Genomic DNA, 20,661 nt, shown 5'->3' with positions numbered 1-20,661 from the left:
TAATGTGGTTCAGACCCTCTGAGCAGCCTGTCGCTGGATCCATCCAGACCGCAGCCAGTTGTTCTGGTTTGGCTCCATTACATGGCAAACCTGGAAGGTGTGGATAGGTCTGTTCTGTTCATCCATCTCTGTGATAGCATCCCACTGTAAAAATGTAGGAAGCTGTTAAGTAAATTGGTGAATAACAGTTTCCATGCATAGTATTTAGTTAGTTATTTTGTGTGTGAGTGTGAAAGTTTAATGTGAAAAATTGTGACCCCTTGTGCCTTGTGAATTGGGGCATTGTCATCCCGGAAGAGACCACTCCCATCAGGATAGAAATGTTTCATCATAGGATAAAGGTGATCACTCAGAACAACTTTGTATTGATTTGCAGTGACCCTTCACTCTAAGGGAACAAGTGGACCCAAACCATGCCAGCAAAATGTAGGGGTCAAGCATTCAGACTTGTACCGGTTTTTCCTTTAATTTGTCACCTGTCTGTATATATTCAGTAAGATACCAGTAAATTGTTTTGGGTGGGGGGTCATTTGGGTGAATTTATCCTCTTAGAAAGCAGTGATTTATGGATTGGTGTGAGTGACAGGGATTGACTGAAATGTAATTCTGTATGTAAACATCCAGTTATATTAGCATTATATTGTCATGTGTTACATTGGTGTTATATAGGAAAGTATAATTTTAGTATGTGTTAGGCTGCAGATTAAATATACTAATATAGAGACTATATATTAGATCTATTTGGAGATTACAAAACACACACCGATGTATGAACATGAATGATCTGTTTTCATAACATGAAATGTCCAACCTGTGCACCTACTGTTGTGGTGGAACTTCATTTATACAGAAACATGACGTTTGAGAGACACTGAGTTAGTTTCACCAATGTTTTCAGGCTGTTGCATCAGCCAGACTCTCATTTGTCTGCTCTGCTTTAACGGTGTGATGATCACAGGTTCAAAAGCCCTAACGTTTATTGACAGAAGCTCTTTCTTACAACTCCTGTGGCATTAAATGAGTAGCTGAGCCTGTGTCAGTTGCGCAGCTGGACACGGCCGTAATTATTTCTCAACAACATGAGATACATTGGAGATGCAGCAGGTGTAGTTGATTCTGTTCGGAAAAGGCCATGGCAGGGGGTTTTACAGCATGTGAAATCATATGTATGAACTATATTAATTATTCTGCAAGCAAAATGATTAATCATTTAGTCAATGAAAGAATAAAGCATATTAAATTTATAATGGACACCATACTGTGGAGGTTGAGATGTTCAAAGCCCATGAAAAACAAATCCACATTTATAATTCTCCCAGATGTTATCATAGGTAGTGTCCTAAAGTGCACCCAGGGACACCTGCAGTGACCAGTTAACCGCAGTGTCCGCATCCAGCGGCTGATTCATCCAAAGGACGCAACCATCAAAAGGTGCGTCCTTCAGTGGAGCTGAAAATGCTCCTCCTGGTGGTGCATTTGTGCGTCCCTCATCAACAAGTAAACCCAAGATCTACATGTTGAAATGTGTCACTAAGCTACAGAGAGACGTTGTCCATTAACAGTCAACAGTGGAACTCACTGTGATTAACAATAGACTGCTAACAAGATCAAAATGTGCAGTTTATGACTGTATTCAGTCATTTAAAGCTTCCAGTGTGTTTTCCAGTGCTCTATTTCATATGACACACTCATCAGTTACTGAGAACTACCTGAACACAAATACTGGATAAATACAGTGCTGCTGTGTGATATTTCCTGACTTTAATAGTTGACAATGATCATCTGAGCCGCGCCATTAAACAAGTAGTGGTTGCTCAATAGATTATGGGATACCACCAAGTGCTCTAAAGTAAACTGAAGTTGTGGTCTCAGAATGTGAGCAAAATAAGTCAACATTTTACAGTCCACATGTGAGATGGGACAGGCTGTGTCAGCCCATTATAATGTGTGTGGTCTGGAAATGCAGACATAGATTTCCACTGAGGGGATGTCACCATCCAGTAAAAAACTCCCACATAGGATACACTTGACTTGTGTAAACTCGCTATAAACTCCCCCTGAAGTCTCCTCGATCTGAAACATCATCCATCATTGCTGACTTTAGATGATTTCCAGGTCACAGACTGGAGGATGGAGGACTGAGGATGCGAAGAAGCATAAGCAGCAAAATAGAAAGTATCTTCTGACTGCTTTCACTCTCCATGATACATGTATTTCTGTACCAAGTGATATCTGCATATTGAGGTCTTCAGTAGGGTCTCATACAGTATGATCACCATGTTGAATGTGATGCAAACACTGTGACATTTACAGTCCTGCAAAGGCTGCAAAGTCCTTAATAATGAATATCTTGAATGTGTCACACAAAGAGAGCTGCAACAAAGGTGAATGACAGACAGAATGAGTTGAGTACTGGAGGAAATTAAAGCAACTGAGGTAGAGTGTTCTCAAATATAAATTATTAAATAACACTTTAACCTTGACTGGAGTATGCAAAAGCAATTAATCTTATATTAATTAAGCTATCTAAATTAGCTCTATGTGACACCCCAGGGCTAAATGATTAATCAATCATAATCACTGCCTCTTTCATTTGGGATTCCAGCCACCCAATAATACTGTGCCCGTGCCTTTATGATGTTAAGTGGACTCTGAGGTAACATGTAATCATGCATATATCATTGCTATCATTGTGATAGAAAATATTCAAGATAATCTAAAAATTGAGGCAACATCTTCTGGGATTATATTGTACAGTATGTTCAGTCTGTGATTAAACCAAAATCTTGTGTTAACTACTATAGAGTATATGCCTAATTTAATACTGTATGGTGGGCATTTCTCAACTTTTACATAACTTTTACATAATTAGGTATTTGTAAGTAATGTAAGTATAGGTAAATATGCTATAAGCATCTAATTGCAAATATTATGAGCATTCAACTTAAATTTGTTTCTATTTTATCTCACTTAACATTCATTCTGTGATAGTGATCAACACAAAAGAGAGAAGCTGACTACTGTTGAATGCAGTGCCTCTGCAGTTCTTTGCCACACGCCATTAATTTCTGAGATTTTTATCTATTCATTTATAAAGGACAACTTCAAAAACTACCACATTATTTATCATCACTCCTGCACTCAAGACATTCTACTTTTAACACCTGTTCTCAGGACTGGCTGACACTATATGTTCCTGCAGTAAATATTAATTTTGGAAAGACAGTCTTCAGATATTTTGCCCAATTTTTCTAGAAAAAATTACAGAGTAGACTGAAACTTGACACACTGTTATCAATAGGGCAATTCAGAAATTTGGTTAGAGGTTCTATTGATTTTAGGTGGGACTGTTTTACATAATATGCTTATATTTTTAACCCTTTTTATACCTATGCCAATGATATTTTAGAATGCATTTTGTCATTGTTGTTGTCTATATGAAAGTATATTTAAATCTCTGCCATTTTATTACTATTTTATATTTATTTCTATGTCATTACCATTGTCATATATATATATACTTATTAACTCTGTACTCAGGTCTGAGATCTTGATCTCAATGTGACTTCCTGACTAATCAAAGAATAGATTTTCTGCAAGTGTATAAAAGTGGAAATGATGAAGAAGTCACAGAGAGGAATTGTAACTTTTAAGCACGATGAGATGAAAGAGGATGTGAAAGGAGTTTCTTCCACCTATTTGCTCCATATTCTGTCTTTTTACTGCCCTCCTTTACAGAGTTTGAGACAGAAACACAGTGTCTTAAAGAAAGCAGGCTTTTCTGGTTTGCATAAGATCAGCATTAAGTAATTGGAGTTCCATTATGCATACAAACAAGAGAAAATGGTGATTTGTCACTCTGTGTGCCTCAGTGTTCTAAAATGCACCCTTGGGATGCGCCATGGTTCAGAGCAGAGAAAAAAACAAAAAAAAAAAACAAATGCAAATCCCTAGTTTGAAAGATGAGCTGCAGTCCACGCTCTTTGAGGCAATCAGATATGCACCTGCTAATCGCTCTGCCTATTAGCCCCGAGCTTAGCGAACTGTAGCAGACAGAAACCAGGTTTTTAGTACAAGGTGTAGAACTAATTAATGTATTGAACTCATACTGATGTTGCAATATGAGAGTGCAACACCAGGGGCCAGATGCATAAACCATGTGTACGCACAAAAACCATGCATACGCCATTTCTCACACATAAACTGGTATTTATAAACACAGAATGTGCGGTGAAAATGTGCCTACATCACGCATGCTTCAGACCAGGTGATGTGATGAGTCTTTTAGTAAAATGTTTTGGTTGACAAACAGGTGCACTGATTGTGTGATTTTTTTTTTTTCTTTTACAAAGAAATTGGTGAAATGGCAATCAAAGGCACATTTATAAAGGTAACACTGATTATTTTATTATTTTTGTGTGATTAATGTATCATTCTTTTAATTTACATAGGAGTCAGTTTTAGTCAACTTTTTATTTAATCCTTAGTTGTGACACACCTTGTAAAGTCGGTTTAGATATGAGCGCTACAAACTAATCATTGATTACATTTCTGAGATATCACTGCCAATGATGGTTTTCAGGTCCATGTCATGAATTATGCACAGCTGTGCGTAATGGTTGCGTGTAATGACAGTTGTTTTCGCTGTTGGAGAACCTCTCTGGTGCAACACAATCGGTGAAACAGCACTTCTTCTTTCCCGTTTGTTTTTATGACAGGTGTACAGACTGGTGGAGCAGACGGCGAATTGACATGAAAACCGCTGGTTCAGGGCATGTCTTCATCCATTTATGGATAATTGTGGGAGTGGAAATGAAGCTCGCTCACATGTGACCAGTTCCTCAATGACTGAGCTTTACAAAACAGAATCATGCATATGCACGGCTTTATAAATCTGACTAAATCTGCATATGCATATTTCTGCTTTGTGCTTAAACACGGTTTTAGTCATGAATCTACACATAATGTATGCATCTGGCCCTGGGTTTCCTGAAAATGGGCTAAAAAAAAGTCAACCATAGATGCAGTTTTGATGCTGACTCTGTTTTAATGAAATACCAAAGTTATGGAAAAGTACAGGTGCTCATCTCTCGACAAAAATTGTCCTCAAAATGCTTTTTGGGGACACGTTAAGTCATTAAGTGACCGATTGATTGATTGAACTTGGCATGTTGGATAAAAACTACTTGATAGAAAAACAAAGTCAAGAGCATGACTCTTGAGTTTTTCTAATTTAATCAAAAAAGAAATTTAGACACTTGGTTTGTCAATGTCAGTGACACTCACTACAAATTGACCTTATCAAGTGTCCTATTGCCTTTTGCATGCTGAGGTGCATAATACATGTAATTAATAAAGTTTGCAAACACAACATGTAATGAGTGGAACGACTACATACAGATGGTGATTTGAAGGAGGATCACTGAAGACTTCTTTAACACTCCTTATTGCTCAATTGCTCACTCGATGATGACTTACTCAGAATCTCAGTCTCTCTTCAGACAACAAGGACAGACACATACCAGCTGCACTGTATACCTCAATTCGTTATGGTAGCTCTGTTAATGTATTGAAGTGCTGCTGCTGAGTGAATAGGCACTTTTGGCCGTGGAGTAGTGCAGTGATAGTTCTGGTGGAAAGCATCCTTAAGGCAGGAACGTAAGCAAACAAACAACTGTGTTGAGATGTGTGCGTGGCTGTTTCTATCAAACTTTTTCTTTTTTTTTTGTCCATTCTCAACATATCTTGAGAGCACGTTTGATAAGCCAAACAACTGGTTTGACCTGCAGGGCTACAAGATCTACTTGAGATTTGGGAATTGTGTACATCAGCTCCTCTGCAAAGCTCCGCAGAGATGTGTATTTATTTTTGTAGAACTATATTTCCAGCCTTACTCTGCATGCTCCATACAGGTGTACCTGAAGTAAATCATGAAAACACCTCTGTAGATCATTAACTTTTTGTCTTGTTACCACAGATCAACATATTAAATTACTAATCCTACAGTATGTTATTGGTACAAATGTTATTTAATGATTTTTAATCAAGTAAATTTGAATTTGTAATTGTCATCGTAGCATTATGACCATATCGAACGAAAGCTGTTTTTTTCAGCTGTTGGTATAAATCAAGTCTATGTCTCCTCTCTGTACTCCCTGTTTTTGTCCCAGAACTGCTGGACAGGGAGCTGCAACCTGCTCACGTACATTTTAGCTTGTGTTCGTTCCACATCCTGTCTGGACTGGGCTTCACAGAGGACTCCTACAATACCTCTCGGGTAAAGTGGTCTTCCTGCATCCTGCTTTGAATGTGTTTTCAGATCTATGATGCCTGCCTCTAACAGCCCCTCACTGTTTTTAGATATGCTTGAGCCTTCTTCATGACATTCAGAAGCAGCTGTAAGGCCATATCATTGTGCAGAGATGTTCAAATTTTGAAAACTTGTGATGAGTTTCAAATTCTTCTTGTTATGACTTTTTTTTTTTCTCACAGTGGCTCACTGCAGCTTAAGGTCTGTACTCAGTTCCTGACAGGAATCTTTGACAGCCACTGAATTTAGTCAGTGGAAAGTTGTTCATTGCTGAAAAGAGGTTTAGATGGAACCTTTGCATCACAGATAGAGATTTCTTTTTCAAATCAGTGACAGGTGCATGGAGACCCGGCTTAGTAACATGAGCAATGAGGTGACTTCAGGAATTATTGTGTATGCCTCAGTATTCAGAGCCAACTTTTAATTAAGTGGCCAAGTATTTAATTAAAAGCCACCATGAGATATTTCCTGGCAATTTACAGTATTTCTCTGAGAACTTAAACATCCTCTGCAAGAAGTAGAGCTGGAAACTATGACCAAAACATTAGATTCATTGCTCAGTTCAACACATACAAGTCCGAAGTGATATGTAATGCTCTTCCCAGCTTTCCTTGCCTACTAGTGGCTTTTTTTTACATTATCAAACTAACCACATTGCCAGTGATGGCAACGGAAGCACTGGGAGAGAGCAAGAGAGGTGATGTTTGTAGAGCTAATTTAATGCTAATTTAATACTTTAATTCAGACAACTCTTAGACCCTCCGTTAAAGCTCTGCATTTGGCCATGACCTATAGACTACAGTATGTGATCATTTTATAATTACTTGTTAAATTACTCAATATCACAGGAATATATATGAGACACTATGGTGTTGAATACCATACATTTTTAGCATCTATCATCACAAATTTGATTTTGGGCCGTTGGCATCCAAACTCCAATCACTTGTCAACGGTGCCAATTTATGTGCAAGAAAACTGCTTAAACATCTTTTCTTTTCATTAAGATTAAGGTTAATGAGGTGCTAGTGCAATGAAAAGTTACATCAATAATACTGCATGAATATATAGTAGATGCATTGATAGATTAGACACTTGTCTTTTTGGTTATTGTGGTCATTTTCAAAAAGAAAGTCTTGTCACAAAATAGTCCAGGTGCAATGCACGGCAGAATATATGGTGTCTCCATAGATACAGATAGACGTACAGTACACACATACACATTCAGCTTGAGCAAAGGAAAACAAAACTTGATATTTTAGCCAAAATAATACCAGTATGACACCACACTGAAATATGAAAACAAATAGATAAAATGAGGCACACTGTGTGTTGCCCAGAAGGGTAAATTCTGGACTCAACAAAACTGTTAAATATGTAGTGGTTAAATATTTGTTGCCTGGTTCTGGCATGTGGCTCAGTGACTAAGTGACTAGTCACTGAACCACTAAGTGGCTAAGTGTTACAGATTGTATTTGTACACGACCTAAACTTAACTGTCACTGAAAACATTTTAGAGGTCAATTTTCTGTAAGGAAATAATTTGGGCTAGTGAAAATCCTAAATGTATCATACATTGGTTAGTTGTGGTAAGAAAATATCATAATAAAAACAATGAATGTGATCAGGGCAGTCAAATAATGGTACATTTAAATGGCTGTTTAAATGTATTTTGAAAATAAAGATAAATATATGAATAAATATAAGTTTTATATTTGCTCTTATATATATAATACAGAGATAAACTAATTATGTGTTAGTTAAATAATATTAATGTGTTTTCCCATATGCTATTGTTATGGAGTAGTCAAGTCTAGGGGAAGGACACAGAGGTAGACGGACTGGTTTCCAATATATGAGAGACAGCCGGGAGGTGGGTTACCCTACCGAGTTCCCAAGCCGGCTAGCATTTATTAAGTCCCTCGCCAGCGCTGGGCGTTGCTCTCGTGAGCCGCGAGCTCCGTCTGGCGGTTCAGTTCAGTTTTTGGTGGTTGGGGGATGGGTCCCCGAAGATAAGAGCTGGTTTTACACAAGGGTCCGGGCGCAGGAAAGGTGTGAGGCTGTAATGTCTCAAAAAACGCTTCTAAAAGGACGTCTCTGGTTTTTAACTCAACTCGTATCACTTATTCAACTGTTGCGCTTTCCCAGCTGAACCTCATCACGTCACTAAGTTACTCCAGTGGCTGTGCGCGCACCTCACCGTGACGTCCTTTTTATCAACACGCAACTTAACCACACCCCCTTGTTATCTTCTCAATGAAAACCAGTCCAGTGTTTAGAAAAGGGAAAGGAAGAAAGAGGAACTATAAACCCCGCCCCCCAATCACTCCTAACATTCCTCCCCCCTTACAACAAAAAACCCCATCTGGATCCAACCTATGTTTTTGTTTTTGTTTTGTTTTTTGTTTGTTTTTTTAAGCCTTTTCTCTTTTCTTAAAAAACAACTATGTACACATCACATCAGCACCCTCATTAGTGGCATGTCTAGTCTCTGATCCTTAGTATACTAGTATATCGCATCACTAGTGACATGACTAATGTCTACTCTGGAGTTGTGCCTATCAATGTGAAAGACTATACCAATGTATAAAGTAATCAGTCTCTTGACTCCATTACACATGCATTACTATAAACACTGCACTCATAGCTTCTCAACACATGTTCATCCCCTTGACAGGGTGTCGGCGATAACATTTTCTTTTCCTGGTAAATGCACTACTGTCAAGTTATATGGTTGCAAAATTAAACTCCAACGGAACACTCTCTGACTGGACGTTTTGAACTTGGATAGAAATGTCAATGGGTTGTGGTCAGTGAGAACCACTAGACCACCTCCAGCACTACAGACATACACCTCAAAGTGTTGAACTACCAGAACTAGAGCCAGGGCCTCCTTCTCAATGGTAGAATAACGTTTCTGATGGCGATTCAGTTTCTTAGAGAAGTAGGCAACCGGTCTATCTATCCCTGACACATCAGTCTGTAGTAACACTGCCCCCACTCCAACATCACAAGCATCCACTGCCAGCTTGAATGGGACAGAGAAGTCCGGAGCCACCAATACTGGTTCACTAGCTAGGATAGCTTTAACCATTTCCAGTGCTTTCTGACCCTCTGCCGACCAGCTTAAGCTAACTCCCTTCTTCAACAAGTTTGTGAGTGGTGTTGTCACCGCTGCAGAGTTGGGGACAAACCTCCTATAAAATCCACACATGCCCAAAAGGCGCATTAGCTGACGTTTTGTTTTTGGAACAGGCAAGTCTAAAATGGCCTGCACCTTGGCAGTCCTTGGCCTCGCCGAACCTTGACCAACCTGGTGCCCCAAGTGTGTGACCTGCCCCTTTCCAATCTCACACTTGGGCAAGTTGATTACCAACCCTGCTTGCTTAAGACGTTCAAACAACTGTCTCATGTGTTGCATGTGATCAGACCATGAAGAACTATAGCAAACCACATCATCTAGATAGGTTACAGTGTTCTGCAATCCAGAGGTTACCAAATTCATTAACCTCTGAAAGGTTGCTGGCGCTTTCTTCATGCCAAACGGGAGACCTCGACAGCGATACAAACATTCCTGCATCACAAAGGCAGACACATCTTTTGCCCTTTCCGTCAACGGCACTTGCCAGTAGCCTTTTAGCAAGTCAAACTTTGACACATACTGTGCCTTGCTGATCCTATCGATGCAGTCTTCCAACCTGGGTATGGGATACGCGTCAGTTTTAGTAACATTATTCACCTTTCGGTAATCAATGCAAGGTCACACACTTAAGTCGGGCTTGGGAACAGGGATTAAGGGAGAATTATGACACCAATGACACCAATTTCTGCCATATAAAGCAACTCTGATTTCACCTGAGCCCGTTTTTGTGGGTTAATGCGGTACGGATGTTGATTAATGGGGGTTGCCTCACCAGTGTCTACATCGTGGGTTATTAACTTCGTCAAGCCAGGGGTATCTTTAAACAAAGAACTATACTGGTCCACTAGATGTACTACATCCTCTCTCTGCTCTGTCGTAAGGTAACTAAGTGACTCTCTAAGATTGGCCAGGGCACTGGAATTCTTGAGCCTAGCCATAACAGGCTCCACTGACTCAACATCATCATCCTCACTCGCCTCCTCTTCCACAGCAACTTGAGAGGTTATACACACTGTGGACAAAGTGTCATGGGTATAATAAGGTTTCAAGAGATTGATATGACATACTTGTGATTTCTGCCTCTGGTCGGGGGTCTCAACGACATAATTGCAAGCACCAACTTTCTTGATAACCTTATATGGACCATAGAATTTCACCCCTAGCTTATCTCCACCCATGGGCAACAAAACCAGAACCTGGTCCCCTGCCTTGAAGGTAAGTTTAACTGCCTTCTTGTCATACTGAGCCTTCATCTTTCCCTTAGCTGCTTCCAAGTTACTCTTGGCCAAGTCACAAGCTGTATGCAGCCGGTCCTTGAAGGATGCTACATACTGCGAAACCCCACTGGGAGCGTCTGTCAGGATGGATATAGGGACCTTTTCCCTATCAGGTGCCCCAGAAACCGCCCCTCTTGACACAAAACCCTCAAACCCCTTCACTACTGGGCAGGATGGCAGGTTCAAGCTGTCCACTTCACAGAGACCAATCTGTGTGTGGGCATTTATCAACCCCACAATTTTCTCGTCTCCATTTCTTTTCCTGAGACCAGGACAACTGGACTTTATATGGCCAGGCTTTTTGCAGCAATGACAGATGATGTCACTTCTAGGAATATAAGGCTTCTCATACCTTTTCCCTGGTCCTTGAGACCACAGGGAGGGAGGAGTAGGCTTAGTCACGATAGCCTCTGTAGGCCTGTCAGTGGCAGCCTGCCTCCTATCCTGTCTGCCAACCCTGCCTTTCCAAGGCGCTTCTCTGTGCGTTAACTCATAAGAATCTGCTGCCATAGCAGCTTTTCTCAACTCTGTAATGCCCCTCTCATTTAGATGTATTTCCATGTGCCAGGGTAAACTGGTTTTAAACTGCTCCACCAGTATAAGTTGCCGCAACTCTTGAAAGGTATGTTGTTGAAAAGGTGTTAGTACTTGCAAACCACCTGTCAAACACAACCTCCTGTTGCCTAGCCAAATCAAGGAAAGTCTCACTTGATTTTCGCTGCAGAGACCTGAACTTCTGTCGGTAGGCTTCTGGCACCACCTCATAGGCTGCCAAAACCACCTTCCTCACAGCATCATAGTCTCGGCTGTCAGAAGCATCTAAGGCTGCATAAGCTTCCTGGGCTTTACCCTCAAGCACACTCTGGATAAGCAACATCCACCTATTCTCAGGCCACTCTAGCTCTTTGGCAATTTTCTCAAAAGTTTCGAAGAAAGAGGCCACATCACAGTTAAACTTTGGCATGAGTCTTAAACAGCTGGAAACATCAAAACGAGCTTTGTGCTTACGTTGTAGGACACTATGGCTAGTTTTAAGCTTCTCTTGCTCTAATGCCAACTTTGCCAACTCAAGTTTTTGCTCTTGCTCTCTTGCTGCCATCTTTGCCAACTCAAGTGGAAACATCCGCTCCCCCTCTCTCGCTCTCTCTCGCTCTCTCTCTCTCCTCCCTCTCTCTCTTGTACTGGGTCATGCAGGTGTAACGCTGAAATGAGAGTCTCCACAATTTCTGGCTTTCTAGCCTCTGGATTTATCTCTATCTCACAATGTTGAGCCACTGCAAGCAAATCTTCCTTTCTAAACTTACGCAACTCATTTCGCCGAAAATCGCTTCCACAAAACTCTTCTACTCTGAAAGCAGCCATAGTTACCGTTAGTGAGTGCTCATCGGTGGGCTAACCAAAGGAGAAAACACTATTTGCATGTAATTACACATGCAGTACACCAAATATTATATGTATTATATGTATTCGTCCTTTAATGAACTAGAATCAGATTTGTAGTGGTGTTGATGTGGATGTGATTTTACCTCAAATTCAGTTTTGAGAAGCGTCAACATGGATATAAAAAAGGCACAAAGTATTGTACTTTGACAGATTAGAGATCAAAAAGCTAATTTTCCAAAAATGTGATTAAGATTGTAATGTTACACATTTAGTAATAGAATAAAAAATGAGTGTATAATTTAATAGTTTAATATAATATAGTATAATTAGTGTTAAATATATGTAAATACACAGTCACGCACACACACACTACATATACGGTAGTGTACAGATACTGTTATACCAACAACAATGGTGGAGGCACTCAACCTGGCTAAGAGGAGTGAGGTTTTGATTAAAAAGAGACAATTTGTCTTTGTCAGACTTAAGGGAAGAGGGGGAGAGAGGTGTTATGAAAATATCATTAAATCTCTGTAGCTGTGATGAATTATTGATTTGATGTGAATCTGGGTGGTGGCATTGTGTTTTTGTTCAACCAATTAATGCCGTTGTTGTTCCCCACAGCAAAACCTGTTTAGGCTGTGTGCAAGGGAGGAGAAGCTGTTTCAATATTGGTATTTGGCCCTGGAAATATCTCAGTATTTTGTCGCTATTTATTGCTTTTGCTCCAAGGGATTTATTACACTTTTAATAATAGCCTGAAAGTAAACAGTCCCGCTACCGTTTTGTGTCCCAACTTAAACACGACATCATGGAGAAAAGATTGTTGATGCTGATAGTTGCTGAGTCCAAGCTGAAATATTTGTAAGACTGAAATCAACTACATTTTCCCTTCAGGCTTAGCCTTGTAAGAATTATATGCTACAATTAAATTAGTTCAATATTTTAAAGGCTTGATCGAATCTATATTCATTGCACATAAACACAGTGTGATTTAGACATGAATTCAAATAAGTGGGTGCACAGGAAGAAGAATCTAAAATTTTGCCTAATTAAATGAAAGTATATGTGAATAAATCATTCATAGGACTTTATCAGTGCATGACTCACTACCTGCTGTCAGTGGGGCCAAACCTACATGCTGACACACCCATGGAGGTTTGGAGAACATTGCGTTGCAAAAAGCTTCAAGAAACCAGTGAAAATACAGCCCCCCTGGACTGGAACGCTTACATACAAACGATGTTTATTAGTCTATCAAAAGAATTCATGGCTGCTTAGACGTTGTCACATTTTGTCACTGTCTGTTGGATTTTGCTTCATCAGGACTTATCGGCAGAAATAGGTGATGGTAATGCGTGATATTCTGTGTATTCCTCACCAGCAGAGATAAGGATATTGTGTATCATTACGTTTTTTGTTTCACTGGTTAATTACTCTGTCACCGGAGTCAAAGCCGTGCATATTCACACAGCCATCAGACATCATGAATTTGGATTGGGTATTTACATTCCACAAGCTCACACCAAGCTTACACAAAGTAGTTCCTCAAAACCACATTTGAAATGGTCAGGATTTTTGTAACAAGGACATGTTTTGCAGATCAAAAAAGTAAATGAGATACTATAGATAAACTGGAAAAGGATACTAATATGCATGTAAGCATATCTCAAAGTTTTAAATTAGTTTCTGTGATTTTGAAAAGCTCCCCGCAGAAATGGCCACTACTGATGATTTTTGGTCAGGCACTGGCAAGTTCTCTGTTGTTTAATTATGTAGTTTTAAAATGTAACAATGTCACATTGTATCTCTAAAATTTCCTTATCAACGTTTTTTGCTTGACTTTGATCAAAACTCAAAAAGTTTAAACAGTGAACATTCATTTAGTAACATGCTGGGTCAAAAGATATCTACATGTCTAGGCTTGAACTTGGCAAAATTTGGTTGAAAAATGAATGTTTTTTCAATGTGGAGGTTGCATTGTTCCAATAGCTTTTGAATAACTATGTTTCAATGTAAGGCAGGTAGTACATTTGGAAATATGCTATTTTGACAAACTGTTATGTGTAACCTAGACATTAAAAAAAAACTGTGTACCATAGAAATCTAAAAAAAAGTTCACTTCAACAAAATTTAGCCCAGTTTTAACCTCGATGTGTAGACGTCTTTTGACCTGCAAACCACCAAATCAATTCTCGCTGGGTGACATGTTGGTCTGACAACTGTCAGGAAGATTGGCATGTGAAATATGTCACCTGCTGTGTGTATGATTTTAATGAAACCCAAGGTTCTGTCTGTTCTCTGGGGTAAAATCTGTTTTGGTGTATTTCATTCCAATTGCTTTACAATGAGTTCATTCTTATTTTAACAAATGCTAATGTCACTCACCCCATTGACAGGATAAGTCTTCCAGTCCAGTTCTCCAAGCACTGTCGTAGTGTCCAACAGAACCACTAAAGAGAGAGTGGGGTGGGGAGAAAGAAAGTCATGCAAAATGGAGGAGAGAAGTTGAAAGAGTGAGAGAACGACAGTATAAACACAAAGAGTGACAGGAGAGCAGAAAGGCAAAGAGAGAGAGTGCAAGAGAGGTTGGACAGTGAATTTAAAAAGAAGAGAAATGGAGGTGACAAAATAGGAAGAGAGCAGACAATAGTTATCAAGTTGTCAATGAAGAAGCTGACAGAGCTGTAAAGCCCTTATCAGATTCAACCACCTATGAAATAACAGCTCTTAGGAAAGTCCAGGACAACACTAACACTAACAGAGATCCACCTTCCATCAAAGTGAGGTCTGGAAGATTAGTAGTCCTTTTCGGAGGTCAGGAGTTTTATGTGTTACATCAAAGATAAGCCAAAGATGAATAAAGGGGAAAGATGGAAAGACTGTGAAAACTTTAAAGCCTTTCACTAAACAAAAATATGACTTAATTAGAAAAATACAGTTGACTTAGAAGCAAAAAATAAAACAGTCTAAAGGAAAGCATATAAGACAAACTGTCAGTAAACAGCCAACATGCTGACAATATCTCATTGATTGGAGGTAATTAAAGTTCCTCCTTGAGCTAATCAATACCATTTTGAATGACTGATAGCAGCATTGAGACCCATCATCTTATCAAGCTTCTGTCAGATTGGATCAGTGGTGTTACGTAGACATATGGATGAATGAACTCAAGCTCCAGACCAATAAATCGGCCAGGCCATTATATCATTCAACATTAGCTATAGCATCAGTGTATTATGGAAGGTTTAAAATGCCTAAATAAAAACAAATCAAATAAAAAAATAATTCAAATACACATTGTTATACATACTTAATTTTTATGTATTTGCTGTGTCAAAACCAAATAAAAAATGCGTTAAATGACAATTATTTAGATTACTATCTTTAATAAGTGAATAAATTGTTTTTCATTGTGACATGAATTTCTGTGCCACATTAAAATCAAATTGCAACACAGAAAATGTTAGGTGTTTTCCAGCAGAGAGCAGCATAGAAATGCCATTACTAAATACAAAGCGCTGTCATTAGTTTTCATGAAGAGGTACAGGTGAGCTTTTTCTTTTTTGAGATGGAGGCACACTGTCCATGCCAAAATGAAAAACAATCAACTGTCCAATGACAACATGGGGGCGGGACCAACTAATGAAACGGGTATTGGCCTCAAAAATCCAATATTGTTCGAGGTCTAGTGAACACATGATGTAGATCTTGGCCTGCTTGTTCTGACAATGTGAAAACACAAAGGCAAGATAATTCCCCAGATGTCATTAAGTGAACACAACCCACCTAAAATGACACACATCATTCCATAAAGTATGAAAACAGTAGCGTATGTGGACAGACAAACCAATGTAGGTTTCATTATATGATTTATCTCATGATTCCATCTTGAGGGACACTCGTGCTCACTTCTAATCTTATTTAGGTTGAAGTGTTGTTGTGACAGACACAAGGCGTTGTTACTGTGAGGATTATCAGTCATCCAGGTCATCCAGAAGGGCAAAGTAAAGGGCAACTGGACTTGTCTTAGATTTCTGAAGACGTTTCACTCTCTCAGCATTGAAGAAGCCTTTTGGATAAGACGCAAAATGTCTTCAAGAATCTAAAACAAGTCCAGTTGCCATTGACTTATCCCTTCTGGATGAAAATGAGGGTTGTGCTCATTTTATACGGTGTAGTGTGTCATAGTGTAAGACAACTGATGCAGCATCCAGGGTGTATCAAGACATCCCAACGAAAAGACCAGCACCAGAAGTTTTTCTCTTGCCTAGTTTCACAATTTCTACAAGGAGCACAAGACATTCAGTGGTGCTCAACTCTTAATATGGTGAAATGAAAGAAGAATGATGTGTTGCTTCATTTCTATAATTCTCTAACCATTTGACTCTAACCCTCAAGTCAGGAGCACACACTTATGGGTGTAACGTTACTGTCTTCACACATATGTATGCTGCAAAGCCACTCACCACTTGAACCCACTCGAAACTGTGATTACATACATAGACATGTTGTGGGTGGTGGTTCTGTCAGCTGGAAGACTAAAGTTGGTCTCTGGTACCTTACTCATCATATATGTGCATCACAGATGTCAAGACAGCAAATTATGATTGGTCGAGGTCCAGCTTGCCTTGTGTCTTGGCCCAGTAACAGCTATATAATCACTAATCTGACATAGTGATCATCTCAAAAGAAAAAAATATAGTGTAATCTGATTTTAGCATTTGTATCTGGTGGTGTTTTTGCATGAGCGTAGTAATAATTTTAATTCTTTTTGTGTATCCATCATCACTTTATAAACATACAAGTGTAACCACCTCAAGCTGTCTGCACCCTGGTCACGGCTCAGGCATGACGAGAGCCATTATCTGGCCCTTGCTAAACCCCCTGAGCCAATTTGATATGATGAATGTACAATTTCCTTTGTCTCCACACAGCCAGTTAATTACAATCTCTATCAATAAAGTGCGGCCCACTTCAGTAGTCGACATTACAAACCAGAGAGTCACATCTTCAGACGACCTGTCACTCCAGCACACAGCTGACTTTGCCAAATCTGGACTAATTTAATGGGGTAGCTACTGTTTTGAGTGCAAGTTAGATAACCAGAGAAGATACACTTTGGTGAGAATAAATGAACCGCTTCAGTATTTACAGAGACTTCATTTAGCCTTGATCCTCTGCTTGTAATTAAGGGCTGAATTATAATATGGTGGCCTTGCCTCTGCTCAAAAGGAGGACATAGAGAGAGGGAGGGAGGGAGACTATAAGACAGACCAACAGAGACAGACAAATATTGATTTTTGATAATTATGAGCAATGTTCCATACTATGTTTGACAACAGCAAACTTTTTCCACCATCTCCCTTCAATGTCTCTGTCTGTCTCTCCCTTACACTCACACACACACACACACACACAAACACACACACACACTCCTTAACATACAGTAATGTAGTCATAAAATAATTAAATTCCTGCAACTATCTGTGGAGCCAGGAAATAATAGATGGCCCAAGACCACAGCTGTAAATTTGATACACCGATTTTCTCACTCAAAGCACATACACATACTACACACACACACACACACACACACACACACACACACACACACACACACACATTACCCTTGTCTAGGTATCTATTGTGTCTGGAAGCACAATAAGTATTCCAGACCACAGGAAAATTGTCACACTTTGGAAAATAGGGGTGGCACAAATAATCTACAGCATATGGCAGTAAATAGTAAATTGCCACATATTTTCTTGTGATATGTTGATACACCGGAACTGATATTGCAATATTGCCGAACTGTGTTACTGACAGTAGCTTTTAGTATTGGGGCTCCCATCATTGGTGACTGAATGCGCCATTATCAGTTGTGACACAGTTTACTTCCTGGTTAAAAGCTTACTGAATATGACCGCAATATCTATAGAAATAACCATGATGTGACTGATATCTCTGTTGTAGATAGATGGCTGCTGAGCTACTAACATCATAAACAGTGCTTATATAGGCCTAGTTTTGTGATGTCATGGCGTAATGAGATCGCTTAGCGTATTTAAAAAAAAAAAAAAAAGCAGAAAACATACATAGTGACAATGACTTTGAACTGAGCATAATGATCAGTTCAGCAAGCTGATTTGTTATTTCCACTTCTGAATGCAATGCATTCTGCTGTGTTACTGGTGCACAGCTGTAGCTGTCATTTACCCCAGAAATGTTGCTCTGTGTGTGTGTGTTTACACTGGTTTGCACTGCAGGTGGTGTGCTGCAAACTCATCTCAACTGACTGTAAAAATCTATAAACATGAAAGTGTACTTCATAATACATCAAATGTGTTATACTATACTGTAATACACTGTATATACTGTATGAAAAAAAATCTTATTGGCTTTCAAGCTCACTTTGATGACAAGACTCCAGGAAGTCACTGTGCTTGCCTGTTGTTCACCTAGAAACTGTTCCAGCACATGACCCTGCATAAAACCACAACTTGTTTTTACATTACTATTTGTGTATGGATTAAACAAACCAAACATAGTTAATTACCAAGCTTTACTGTGTGTTTACTCAGAAATGTTTTTAGAGGTGGCATGATTGCATATAATGTCATTGGGAAGATGCGAGTAGACTGTAATTTACCCAGGGTGGTGCAAATTGATGTGTCCACACAAGTTGAAAATGTATAAACTTCAGTGAAAACTTCACACATAACCTGTTGCTTTATGAATCTCCTTCGTGAACATACGGAGACTAGAAGGAAAAGGAGAGAAACTGTAAAGAGAATAACAGAAAGAACCAGAGTTTCTGGTGAGTTCTCAGTTCAGTTAGAAGCTGAACTGAACACAAACACAGAAACGCTCTAACAGACATGGTTGGTGCGTCTGTTGCTAGCTAGCTTACAACTAATGTACAGTTGGTATTTTTGGTTGTTGAGGGCAAATAAATGTTAATGGTCCAGAGGTCAAACTTGCACAAATGATGCAAGATGAAAATTAGAGATGCTGGTAAATGAATTTCTGAACTTTGGCATGAACCAGGCTGGTTTCTTTCAGTCTTGATGCTAAACTAATTGAATCCTTCATATTTAGCATACAGAAAGCAAATAAGCATATTTCCCAAAATGTTAAACATCATCCTTTAAGGACAGGATATTTTTCAGAAGTGCCTCTGCTGTGTTACCATTGTACTGTGATAATGTCCTTTAACTTCTGATTCCTATACAGCAAATGACAAATCTTGTCGGCTGGGGTCAAGCAAGTGCAGCTACTTTATATATGTCTTTGTGATAAAAAGCTACACAACATAAACCTATTGTACAGTCACATATATCAAATAAATCTCATTATTGGCACCAACATACAGCCTTTATTGGACTGTAGTTTGCAGAAAATTGCTGCGTATTTCTGTGAGTAAAGAAAACCTTGGCTTGAACAGGAAAGTTTTATAAATATGCTCCCCTGCAAGAGGCTGGTGAATGCTCAAAAAGCTAGACATTAAGTTAGAATCCTCAATTATATAAATATTTGGCTGATGATATTCAAGTAGACAAGCTCTTGGCTGAGAGAGATCCCCTGAGAGACAGGCATTTCTATAAGGGCCCTTGGCTTTTTTTTTTTTTTTTGCATTTTCAGAAAGCCATTGGGTGAAGAAGAATCATTATTTTCTATATGAGATGATAATAAAAGTTGACAGCGGCATCTAATTCACCTGATAATGACAAAATGATGCTGCATCCTCATATTAAGAGAGGAAGACTGCAGTATCTGCCTAAATGCTATGGAATAGTCTCTGTGATGTCAGTCTGTGATATTTAGCTGATTTAGTGATAAGTTGAGCGACAGGAAATTTATCAGCAACAATTTTGATAACTGATTGGTCATAAAGGTCATTTATTGAGAGAAATATACGAAACATTTGCTTGTAACAGCTTCTAAAAGGTGAGGATTTTCATGCTTATAATCTAGATTCTGAATTTGTGTTAGTTAATCAGATAAAACACCCAAATTCAAGCAACCACAAAGATAATTTTAAGTATCTATAGATGAAAATGTGTCCTTTTTTGACATTATTTCAACTAAGCGACTTATATATTGACAACAAACAGCTAAATGACCAATGTTGCCAAATACCCTGTTATATAAAGTCTAAAGTACGTCTCAATTATGTCTTTTTGAGGACATATGCAAGCGCTGCACATTCGTCATAAGACTCACTCAGATAAATTGCACCTGGCCAACATATATTAGCTTGTTCTCAGACATATTTTAAACTCCTCACACTGTCATTTTTTTCCAAGTTTCCCCCGTGTGCCTCCCTTCCCCTTCAAGCCTGTCACCACCGCAGGCAGACAGGCATCCTGTGGGGAAAGCTGAGCACACACACATACACATAGACAGAGAGACACACACCCACAGAGGCACACACACTGACACACACACACACGCACACACAAAATGAAGTGAGGGAGACTTTGACATTTGGCTAGTGAAATGGCTCCTGTCGTCTTTGAAAGTGTGTATCCTAAACATTAAACATT

General features: G+C 39.1%; 1 protein-coding gene across 1 annotated transcript in view; it reads right to left on the bottom strand.

Moving 5' to 3' along the window:
* The window catches only part of epha6 (eph receptor A6), a 64,711-nt gene that overhangs the window by 42,452 nt on the left and 1,598 nt on the right, over positions 1-20,661 (bottom strand). Inside the window, exons 2-3 of the mRNA XM_044351838.1 lie at positions 14,501-14,565; positions 16-144 (exon numbers count right to left, since the gene is read on the bottom strand). Coding sequence (XP_044207773.1) covers positions 16-144; positions 14,501-14,565 — 194 coding nt within the window. The remainder of the gene's footprint in view (positions 1-15; positions 145-14,500; positions 14,566-20,661) is intronic.

This window comes from Thunnus albacares, chromosome 1 (assembly GCF_914725855.1).
Source record: "Thunnus albacares chromosome 1, fThuAlb1.1, whole genome shotgun sequence".
In the NCBI taxonomy this organism is placed as follows: domain Eukaryota; kingdom Metazoa; phylum Chordata; class Actinopteri; order Scombriformes; family Scombridae; genus Thunnus; species Thunnus albacares.
This window is presented reverse-complemented; position numbering and strand designations above follow the sequence as displayed.